General features: G+C 42.1%; 1 protein-coding gene across 1 annotated transcript in view; it reads left to right on the forward strand.

Annotated features, from left to right (window-relative positions):
* Positions 1-12,363, forward strand: part of LOC122558355 (PH domain leucine-rich repeat-containing protein phosphatase 2-like) — a 171,769-nt gene that overhangs the window by 73,262 nt on the left and 86,144 nt on the right. Inside the window, exon 4 of the mRNA XM_043706826.1 lies at positions 10,233-10,423. Within this exon, the coding sequence (XP_043562761.1) occupies positions 10,233-10,423 (191 nt within the window). The remainder of the gene's footprint in view (positions 1-10,232; positions 10,424-12,363) is intronic.

Here is a 12,363-nt window from a genome sequence, read left to right on the forward strand (position 1 = left end):
AAAAAACGGAGGGCTTGGAGGCCCTGGTCATGGCGGATGGAGGTGTAGAGGGATTGGATATCCATGGTGAAGATGAGGCGTTGGGGTCCGGGGAAGCAGAAGTCTTGGAGGAGGTGGAGGGCATGGGTGGTGTCTCGAACGTATGTGGGGAGTTCCTGAACTAGGGGGGATAGGACAGTGTTGAGGTAGGTAGAGATGAGTTCAGTGGGGCAGGAGCATGATGAGACAATGGGTCGACCAGAGTGGTCAGGCTTATGGATCTTGGGAAGGAGGTAGAACCGGGCAGTGCGGGGTTCCCGGACTGAGGTTGGAAGCTGTGGGTGGGAGATCTGAGGTGATGAGGTTCTGTATGGTCTGGGAGATGATGGTTTGGTGATGAGGGGGTGGGGGTCATAGTCGAGGGGGTGGTAGGAAGAGGTGTCCTCGAGTTGGTGTTTGGCTTCAGCAGTGTAGAGGTCAGTGCGCCAGACTGTCACTGCGCCCCCTTTATCTGCTGGCTTTATGGTGAGGTTGGGATTGGAGGGCTGCGCGTTGAGGGTGAGAGGCTGGAGTGGGGGAAGGGAGGTAGACAGGTTGAGGCGGTTAATGTCCCGGTGGCAGTTGGAAATGAAGAGGTCGAGGGCGGATAATAGTCCACCGCGAGTGTCCAGGTGGATGCAGTGTGTTGGAGGTGGACGAAGTGGTCCTTGGAAGGTGGGCGGGAGTCCTGATTGTGAAAGTAAGCTCGGAAGCGGAGGCGGCGGAAGAAGTGTTCAGTGTCACGGTGTGTATTAAATTCATTGATGCATGGACGGAGGGGGATGAAGGTGAGTCCTTTGCTCGTTCATCCCCAGTGAGAGGAAGGTCTGGAGGGATGATGAAAACTAGGCAGGGCTGGGAGCTGGGATCTGGTGTGGGTGTGGAGCTGAGGGTGGGGACGGAGCCAGTAACTGGAGTGGATGTGACGATGGGGGGAATGGAGGTGGAGTCATGAGCAGGAGTGGTGCTCCCCTCAGGGTTCTGGCGGCCGGGAATGGTGACAGTGGGATATGTGGGCGGTGTGTCAGCAGAATGCAGGTGAGTGGCGTTGGTGGGGGCGGAAGGGGTGGCAGACACGGCAGTACGGGTGGCGGAAGTCACTGAGCGTGTGACATCAGTGATGATGTGGGGGCGGAAGTAATGTCACATGTGATGTATGAGGATTTGTGAGGGGTGGAAGTGCTTGTGGGAGTGGCCATGGTGGCGGAAGTGACATAATCAATCAGCATGGGGGTGGCAGCTGCACCAGCCGCATGGCTAATGGAGTCCGAATAGTTCCAGAGGCCGGGGAAATCTTCTGGAATGTTTGAGGAGTGCTGGTTATGGAGGTGGATAGATAAAAGTTTGTTGTACTTAGTTTTTGATGTTTGAGATGGAGTTGAAATACTGTTTGTTGAGAGTATGAATTCTCCTGAAGTTGTAGTACAGAGTGGGTCCTTTGCAATTCTGAGAGTGTGTGGCCCTCAGCTGAGGCAGGGCTGACTGTAGAGAGGTTAGGTGCCGGCGCATTGCTGCAAGCGTGGAGCGGAGGATCTTGAAGGAGAACTGTTGGTGGTGTTTTTGAATCTGTAGTCTGTACTGTTTGTCCTGTTCGGGTCAAAACTCAGCTGGTTTAAACGTGGCCTGGAGTCCGTGTGGGGTGAGTTGGTTACGGAGGCAGGCACTGAGGAAGCAAATGTGGCTGTGGTAGCGAGTTTGTTTCAGGACATGGTTGAAGAGCTTCAGGGCAGAGGAAATAACCAGGGAGTTGCAGTGGGAGAGGGACTCCCGAGATTCTTGTAGAGAGAGGAGGAAAACTTCTTCAAGACAGGCTTCCTTGCAAGAGGATTCGCAGTCGGGTCTTGTTCCTTGTAGAAGGCAGACAGGCATTGGTGAGACTTGATTTGGAGATGCCGGTGTTGGACTGGGGTGTACAACGTTACAAATCACACAACAGGTTATAGTCCAACAGGTTTAATTGGAAGCACTAGCTTTTGGAGCGCCGCTCCTTCTTCATCACAACCTCCTGATGAAGGAGCGGCGCTTCGAAAGCCAGTGCTTCCAATTAAACCTGTTGGACCATAACCTGGTGTTGTGTGATTGGTGAGACAGTAAAAGTGGAAAAGTTTCTAATCTCCTGACCTGCTCTTGTCGTCACAAGTTGAGTTCAGTTTCTGGTGACTGGTTGCCCTCAGCATGATAATGTCGATTCAGTGACTTGTAATGCTTCCGATTGGATGGCGATGGTCATTGCTCGACGCCTAGTCAAGTAATATTTACATTATGCGAGCATTTATGCAATCAACTATGTATTGAATCTGGCAGTTTATCATCTTTATTTCATGTCTTAGAATTCTGACAGTGCAGAAAGAGGCCATTCAGCCCATCGAATCTGTGCTGACCTTCGGAAGTGGACCATTTCCTCTACCCTAACCCTGTAACCCCACATTTACCTAACCTGCATATCTTTGGATGGAGAGGAATCTGGAGCACCCTGTGGAAATCTAAGTAGATGCAAGAAGAACATGCAGACTCCACATGGACAGTCACCCAAGGCTGAAATCTAATGTGTTCCTGATGCTGTTAGGTAGAAGTGCCAACCACTTTACATTTGTGGGTTTCAGTGCTGCATGATGACATCAACTGTTTATGTTGTCCATTGCAGAAAATAAGTGGAGTAGACTCCATAACATTTTATTGAAAGCTCCCACAGGCTGTTTGTGTAATTGTGTTCTATAGAAGTCTTGCATTGACTGAAGCCTTGAATTAATTGAAATGCTTCTAACTTCAAGATCCTAATTTTAATGCTTAGTGTGAAATCGAGTAAAATATTGGCTGCGACATGGAAGTAATTTCAGTTCTTTTAATGCTGATGTTAAATGTTTTTGGCTGCTCTAGTTGTCTGGTTTGTTTCTGAAAATGTTCTGCATTTTCCCAAAGAACATTCGTTCAGAAAGGTAGTTCTGGATACTCATCTATTTCTTCAAAAGTCTATAAGTTTAATTGAAATTTGCGGTTCATCAAAAAAAACATAAACTTTTATTATTTTTAATCTGATGAAGTTGTCACAAATCAAATATTTATATAGTTATTTAAGTATTTAAAGATCTGAGAGGAAAGATTGTACTGGCAAAGTCATCAAATAATTATCTGGAGTGACTGTTTAATTGATATTGCATTCTATGTTACAATCACATTTTTACCATGCAAGTATTTAGGAAATGGAGTATGGTTCTGAATGTTTGACAAGAACGTGCTTCTATGTGCCCTGTCAATTTTGCAGCTGCTTTCGGATGGTTATTTTGATGGTATTGCACAACAGTTGTTCCATGTTCTGTAAAGTCATCAATCCAGCGATGGTGATAGAAATTGAAAGGGAAAAAGAAGATGAGATGTTGGAGGTAGGATCATGTTGGAGATAATAGTGAATAATCCATTGAATGTTAGAAGCAGTTAGGGTGGAGGTCAAGGACAAGGAACTCTCTAATGCGGTCTGAAAAGGCTGGAAAAAAGTGAGAATAGACATGCAGGAATATAATTCAGGGCTTTGCTTACCATGATGGATGGCAGCCTATATTGAAGAAAAGGGGACACATTCTGGGAACACGAGTATTAAATTTGGTGTTGCCAGAACAATTGGCTGGAGTCTATAGAGGAAACAGCGAGGGGAAGAAGTGTGATTGATGTAACTGAGAGTCAGTGGGCTTATTCAAGACGGATTATGTGAAGATCAGAGAAGGGTGGAAATTAGAAGCAAAATTGATTTAAAAGAAAATTCTGATTTCTGAGGAACAAGAAGCAGACAGTGGGCACTGGGAAAAAACTAAAGTAGGACTGGGGTCAAGAATGTTTAACATATTCAAAGAAGAGCAAATATTACCATGTCAAAGTAAATTTTAAATGACCACTGGAGCTGTTTTGCTGACAGCATTTGAGGTGCATTCTTAAAATTTGAAGAAAGCAGTTTGTTATGGATTAGGCCAGATCCCCCTCAAAACATTTCAAGAAGGTAGCCCAGACCCTAACTTTTCTAGTTGTTTCAAGCAGGTGTAAGATGTATATTCTATTTCAGTCCGTTTACTCCTGCCACTGAATGCCTCTGTTTCTCATCCAAGTCTCAACCATGCGTCAGCAATCGCGTTTTCTTGTCCTGCCACATGCACAATGTTCAAATTGAATGGCGGTAATAGCAGGCTTCATGGAAACAGTCTAGAATTTTTGTCTTAAAATTTCTCCAAAAACTTCAGTGGATTATGATCAGTGTATATGATTGTCTCAGACACATTACTGGTAACATAAGTGTTGAAATGTTGTAACACCAATGCCAAGAGAAGTCTCTTTCTCAACTGTCGAATATTTCTGCTGATGACTCTTCAGTTTCCTGGAGAAATACCCGATAGGTCTTGTTTTCTTCCTATCAGAGCACAGCACCAATACCCACAACACTCACATCGATAGCCACCTTAAATGACTTCACATAATTAGGTGTGGCTAACACTGGGGCAGTGGTTAACACAGCTTTCATGCTGTCAAACGCCTTCTGACAGTCTGCCATCAGCTGAAACTTCTTTATTTCTTTGGTATTTCAGTGAGTGGAGCAGCTACACTGCTAAAATTTGGTGAGAATTTCCTACAAAATCCGGTCAATCCCAGGAATCATAGTACTGTTCTCTTTGTCGATGGTATGGGAATCTCCCCAATTACCTTTGTTTTTGCATGTTGTGGGGCCATGTGTCCATGTCCAGTAACATGGCCCAGGAAAGTGACTTGGGCTTTGGCAAATTCACGTTTAGCTACGCTTATGACCAAGCCTGCCTCCTGAAGTCAATTGAGCAATCCTGATAAGTGTGGCAAATATTACTTCCATGTGTGACTAAAAATCACCAGGTCATCTATATGAACTACACAATTGGGTAATCTATAAATTACCTTATTGGTTAGTCTTCGAAATGTGGCTCGTGCACTTTTCGTACTAAATGGCATGACTTTAAACTGATACAGTCCATTTGACATTATGAAAGTCGAAATTGACTTGGCTCTTTTGGACAAAGATACCTACCAGTACCTCTGAACAAGTCCAGTTTAGAAATATAAGTCGCTTGTCCCACCTTTTCCATATTTGGAAGACTGTGTTGAATTGGATATGCATCAGTCTTTGTAACTGCATTGACTTTGCGATAGTCAACCTATAACCATTAGGTACCATCTGGTTTGGCACCATTACTATGAGTGAGCTCCAATCACTGCAACTCATTTTGATTATGTCGTCTTGGAGCATGTATCCAGTCTCCTTTCGAACCTGTGCCAACTTTAGAGGGTTAAGCCTATAGGAATGTTGCTTAATAGGAACAGCATTTCCTATATCTACATCATGCATAAGTAGGTTAGTACTTTCCAGCTTATTTCCATCTATTTCCCCTTGCAATAACAATTACTCTCTGAGGTCATTTCAATTTTCCTTTAAATAGTTCATCCCAGTTTTTGACAACTCCTTGTTGTCCAATTTAATTTGAGGACTGTCCAATTCAAAATCCTTTCAACTTGGTTCTCCCCTCTGTGTTGTAACCAGTAACAGTCTTGTTTTGCTTTCCTTCCCTATCCAAATACCTTTTGAGCATATTCTCATGACATACTGAGATTTCTTTCTGTCTGGTGTCCTTATCAAATAGTTCACTGTACTACATTTTCTTTCGACTTGATAAGGTCCACTCAACCTTGCTGTTAAAGGTTCACCTATCACTGGAAGTAACACTAACACTGTCTCTGATAGCAAAATTGCGAGTTTTTGATTTCTTGTCTGCTTTCTGTTTCATTCTATGTTGTGATTTTTTAAAATGCTGTAAAGCCAACTCTCCACTCTATTTAATCATTCCATAAAGTCTGACACATAGTCCAAATATGTGGTCTATGAATTCTGACTCATCAATTTCTCCTTACACAATTTTAGCAGTCCTATCACTTCATGCCCAAAAACTAATTGAAATGGACTGAATTCATTCGATTTATTTGGTGCATATCTGATGGCAAAAAGTACAAATGGAATTCCTTTAATCAATTCATCTGGATAGTCTTTAACTATAAGCCCTTAACATGGTCTTTAATGTCTGATGCTACCTTTCTAGCACTACCTGCAATTCTGGATGGTACACAGGCGATTGAATAACTTCCTTGAATCATTTTGATGTAAAGTTTGACCCTTGATCTGATTGGATCTTGGCGGGTAATCCATACAAAGTGAAAAATTTGAGTAACGTTTCTATGATCCTTTTAGATGTGATATTGCATAATGAATGCTCTCTGGAAATCTAGTTGACACCATATTGTTAACAAAAACCGATTCCCAATTTTTGTTTTAAGTAGAGGCCATACGCAATCAATTAAGACTCTTATAAAAGGTTCCTCAAATGCAGCAATGGGTATTAAAGGTGCTGGTTTTGTTGCTGTCTGTGGTTTTCAGTTACCTGATATGTATGACATGTCTGGCAAAATTTAACTATGTCGTTGTGTAGTCCAGGCCAGTAAGAATGTTTTTGTATTTTAGCTTGGGATTTTCTTAACCCTAAATGACCTATTAGTAGTTCATGTGCTACCTGCAATACCACCTTTCTGTAATCCACTGGCAATACAACTTGACGAACGTCTGTCCATTTCTCATCTGCCTGAATATCTGATGGCCTCCATTTCCTCATTAAGATATCATTTTTAAGATAATAGCGCTCAGGGATACATCTAGATTTTTCTTCCTTATATGCTTTTTGATATAATTGCTTTACTTTCTCAACTTTCTGCTCTAATTCACTTAATTTATCTGAGCTAAAACTGTCTACTTTGTCACCCATCTGCTCCTGTTTTACCAACCATCTGATCAAACAGAGTCTCTGCTAATTCTCTTTCAAATTTCTTATCCATACTCTTTGATCTCTCCTGTTTCAACTGGTGACTTTGTGATCTCGTTACCACAATCAGGAAAGAACCCAAGATATGCTTCTTGTAATAGCTCAGTTGCCTTACTCTCCACTGCCTTTTCAACCACAGTTGACAGCACTCTTACCTGTGAACCAGCTATATGGTTAGCAAGGATAAATTGTATTCTTGGAGCTGAGAGTTTTTCCAATACTAGATTAGAGTGGTGCTGGAAAAGCACAGCAGGTCAGGCTGCATCCGGGGAGCAGGAAAATCAATATTTTGGGCAAAAGCCCTTCAGGAATGAAAGCAGGGAGCCTCCAGGCTGGAGAGGTAAATGGGAGGGGGCTGGGGCTGGGGAGAAGGTAGCAAATAGGTGGATGGAGGTGGGGATGAAGGTAATAGGTCAGAGAGGAGAGTGGAGCAGATAGGTGGGAAGGGAGATTGGCAGGTAGTACAGGTCATGACGATGGTGCTGAGCTGGAAGGTTGGAACTGGGGTAAGGTGGGAGGGGAAATGAGGAAACTGGTGAAGACCACATTGATGACCTGGGGTTGAAGTGTTCCAATGATGAGGCGTTCTTCCTCCAGGCGTCAGGTGGTAAGGGAGTAGTGTTGGAGGCAGAGCAGTTCCAGAAGCCGGGGGATCCTTCTGGAATGTTTGTGGAGTGCTGGTTATGGAGGTGGGTATATAAAAGTTTGTTGTACTTGTAGTTTTCTCTTCAACCCGGAGGCTCCCTGCCTTCATTCCTGATGAAGAGCTTTTGTCCGAAACATCGATTTTCCTGCTCCTTGGATACTGCCTGACCTGCTGTACTTCTCCAGCACCACTCTAATCTAGACTCTGGTTTCCAGCATCTGCAGTGCTCACTGTTGTCTAGTTTTTCCAGTACCCCTGCTACCACTTCCCCACTTTCCATTGGACGCTCTAACATCACTGTGCATAATTAAGCATTTTTGTCTCACTGTGAAATACCATTACTAGCACTTTCTCTGGAAATATTGCTTCAGAGGTACATATCTCCTCATATTTCAGCATTAGGATTGAGAGGATCCTGTATGTCTTAATATTGTAACCTCTTTACCTGCTGCTCCTGGCCTATGTGAGTAAACTTAACCTTTGCAAATATATGGTTTAAGAAGATCTGGCACTTCCTACGTCACCAACCTCCGATCAAGTTCTATGTTCTTGTGCAGCTTCTTAGCCTCTACTGTTCTTTCCATTACCACTCCATCAAAATTCACTGTCCTGTTTTCCTCTAACTGTCTTCGCAGTGCTTTTCCTCACCCACCAACACTGATTTCATGTGGCTTATTTTATTATAGTGAAAACACCAGAGCTTTTTAACTTCTCTTTTCCCTTAGAGTTTCCTTTTTACCCTGTGGTAAGTTGCCCTTATGATCTTCACTGAGATCTACTTTTTTCTTACCAAGTGAGAATTTCGCTTTTCCCCAATTTCCATCCCTAATGGATTGAAATTAACCTTGGGAGCCAAACTTTGATTTATGAACCAACTCATAATTGTCAGCCATTTCACCTACTAGTCTTGCTGTTTTAACTTTCTGCTCTTCCACATGAATTCTCAGTACTTCATGAAGTGAATTTTTGAACTTCTCTATCCTTGTCTAAGTACCGATTTCTAATGTTCAAACTCTGTCTTTCTTCCTTTCTTCTCTCTTTTTCCCTTTCTCTCTTTTTTCCCTTTGTTCTCTTTTTCTGTCTTTTTGAACTTCCTCTGCTTTTAATTGTAATTCAAATGGTTTCATTTCTTCTCTGTTTGCTTCTAACTCAAGTTGCTTCATTTTCAATAGAATTTTAGCCATCTCCGAAGATTCTGATGGCGTCTCTAGCAAGTTTAAGGGCTGAGCTATTGCTGAAATTGCCCCTCCTTTCCTCACAGAAGGAGGTAGCTCCAAATTAAGCTTGACTGCCAATTCCAGCAGTTTTGACTTGTTCATCTTTCGGGGCTTTACAAAAGTCACTTCTTCTACCCTCAGGCATTTTAAGAAGATAGCTTCGACCCAACTTCTCTAGTTCCTTTATGCAGATGTATGGTGGATATTCCAGGAGTGATGCAGCTGGTCAAACCAGTCAGTTTTAAACCAAACAATTTATTTACAGACGACCAAATGAAATGTAAGCAAAAGAAAACACAATTTAGTATAATAACTATTTGAAAGCCCAACCGATACAATAGCCCCCACAACTTAACAAGGAACTGTTCCGATTTCCTGCAATATCCCATAAACGCATCCCTTGGCAAAAAGGTAAATTTAAACACAGGTTCTTTTAGGAGAGATGTTAGGAAATCAGCCAGAAAACCTCTGAATCAGGGAACCTTTTCCCCCAACAGCTTCTTGGGATCTTCAGTTAAAACTAAACCAAACTAGAAAAATCCCTGAGCTGGGAGAACTGGCCACTCCCCTTTCATCGTACAACTGTTTCTTTAAAAAAAACCCTGAAGGCCTCCACTGATTGTTGAGTTAGGCTGTATCTGTTCGCAGTTATTTGAGTAGCCAGTTCAGACATATCTGCATCTCTGGTTTTACAACCCCTTGAGAAAAACCAAGGGCAAAATAACCTTGTTAAAGGAGCAGCATCATCACAAATTTTACCAAGCTGTAGAAACACTTGAATTTCCTACCATCACAGTTGAAGTGAGTCCATTCTTTGGCTTTATCAGATTACATCAGGCCTGGTGCAGGACTAATCAAATGTGCTGACATTTTCTTTAATGGGACCTTATCAACTTTGTCTCATTGTAGACGTGCTGACATAGGCTGAGGATTGGATTATGATCTGGAGAGGGGAAAAGGTGGATGTTTATTTTAGGGATCCATGTGGAGTACTGCTACAGGTTTGGTTCCTTTCCAGATAAACCTTCACCAATGCTTACTGTCTTTGAAGAGTCAGCCGAGTTTATACATTCTATTTTCAAATAATCCACAATGTTCTATAACTCATCCGAATACTGCTAATAGATAGTTTGTATAGGTTTCTATAACAAAGTAGATTAAGTATAAAGACAGAGGTTAATATTTTTGGTTTGTGATTAAATATTTGTGAATTTGCTTGTTTCATTTTAGATTTCCAGGATTTTCATCATCTTTAAAATTACTTCCTTAATAGTGTTTCAAATCACTGAATATCTACAATTCAATATTTATAAGGAGGTTTATTGAATCTAATTGCAAAATGAAGTGATGAGATCGATGTGCCATTAGTTAGGATTTTCATTACAATTGTTTTCCTCTTGAGTTGAATGTTCTACATTTTTAAAAATATGGCTGTTTACTTCATAATTTTGTCAGGTTTTTCTGTTGCCTCTACAGGGAAACCAAGCAGCATAGAACAGCTCGATCGGATCCTTCTTTCTGGTGTATTTAGTGTTCGGAAAGGCAAGACTCAGTTGCACAAGTGGTCAGAACGTCAAGTCATTCTCTGTGGTACCTGCTTAATTGTGTCTTCAGTGAAGGAGTGCCAGATGGGAAAAATGCACGTTCTTCCTCTTACTGGAGGCAAGGTGAGAAACCATGTTTATTTTGATGCTGGTATTGTACAGTTTTCTGTGCCTCAAGTCAGGCTTTGTGACACTTCCTGTACAGTTATGTGTTGTTTAAAGGATGTAACACTACTGAGGAATATTTGGTGGCCTCCAAATTGTGAATGAGTAAGCAGGAGAGACGATTAAATCTGCAGGGAAGTGATGACAAGCCTATACTGTGTTGCTATTGGGGACCTCAGTTATCTAAATATTGATTGTTGTTATGTTACCACAAAAGAAAAAGGAAGGGTTGAATTTCTGAAATACATTCAGGAGAACTCCCTTTACTATGTTGTCAGTCCAACTAAATACAAGGCATTGCTGGATTTGGCACTTTGGAATGAGAAGTCAGTTTGACCAAATATCTGTAGGAGAGCATTGTGTAATAATAATCATACTGTTACATTAGTAACAGAAATGAGCAAGGAACAAGAGAGCACAAACTATTGGGGAAGAAGTTGATTAGATAGAATTGGAGTAAGGGAGAACTCAACACTTTCTAAATCAGGGTAACACTGAATACATGTAATATGGAAATATAATGTTGTGTTGATAACAGGGATTTGGCTGAAAGAAGGGCAGGGTTATAGAGGTTTATAAAATCATGAGGGGCATGGATAAAGTCTTGTCCCTGGGGTGGGGAGAGTCCAGAGCAAGAGGGGAAAGATTTAAAAGGGACCTAAGGGGCAACGTTTTCACGCAAAGGCTGGTGCATGTATGGAATGAGCTGCCAGAGGAAGTGGTGGAAGCTGGTACAATTGCAGCATTCAAAAGGCATCTGGATGGGTATATGAATAGGACGGGTTCATAGGGATATGCGCCAAGTGCCGACAAATGGGCCTAGATTAGGTTAGAATATCTGGTCAGCATGGATGAGTTGCACCGAAGGGTCTGTTTATACGCTGTACATCTCTATATGACTCTGACTGGGCATCAACTATTTCTGGTTGAAATACTGCAGAAAGAGGATGCCTCGGAGGATTCAAAGACAAAATTGATTCGGTTATACCGAAGGAACAAGAAAGGTACAATCACATTGCTTGGTGTAATCTAAAGTCCACAAATTAGTAGGAAAGTTGTAGAGGAATAAATTTCTAAGGATATTATAGCGAGATGGAAGCGTTATTGAATAGATATATTGGTGTGACTTAACGCTACCACTATCTTAGTCCGTATTCAGGTAAAGGGCAGAGAGGAGCAAATGTTCTTAAATTTGTATTTTGGAAAAATTCCTACATCAGTATATGTCTAACCCAGTAAGAAACAAGGCATGCTGGGCCTGATTATTGGGATTGAGATGAGCCAAATTGATCAATGTCAGTTGTGGGGGACATTTAGGGAATATTAATCACTCCATCATTAAGTTTTAGGATGATGATTGAAAAGGATAATGGACAATCAGAGTAAGAATAATTAATTGAGGAAAACCCAATTTCACTGGGGCAAGAATGGAGCTGGGCCAGATAGACAGGAGTCATAGAGATGTACAGCATGGAAACAGACCCTTCGGTCCAACCTATCCCAACCCAATCTAGTCCCACCTTCCAGCACCCAGCCATATCCCTCCAAACTCTTCCAATTTATATACCCACCCAAATGCCTCTTAAATGTTGCAATTGTACCAGCCTCCACCACTTCCTCTGGCAGCTCATTCCATACATGTACCACCCTCTGCGTGAAAAGGTTGTCCCTTAGGTCTCTTTTATACCTTTCCCTTCTCACCCTAAGCCTATGTCATCTAGTTCTGGACTCCCCGACCCAGGGAAAAGACTTTGTCTATTTATCCTATCCATGCCCCTCATAATTTTGTAAACCTCTAAGGTCACCTCTCAGCCTCCGACGCTCCAGGGAAAACAGCACCAGCCTGTTCAGCCTCTCCCTATAGCTCAAATCCTTCAACCCTGGCAACATCCTTGTAA

The sequence above is a fragment of the Chiloscyllium plagiosum genome, chromosome 17 (genome assembly GCF_004010195.1).
Source record: "Chiloscyllium plagiosum isolate BGI_BamShark_2017 chromosome 17, ASM401019v2, whole genome shotgun sequence".
NCBI classification, from domain to species: Eukaryota; Metazoa; Chordata; class Chondrichthyes; order Orectolobiformes; family Hemiscylliidae; genus Chiloscyllium; species Chiloscyllium plagiosum.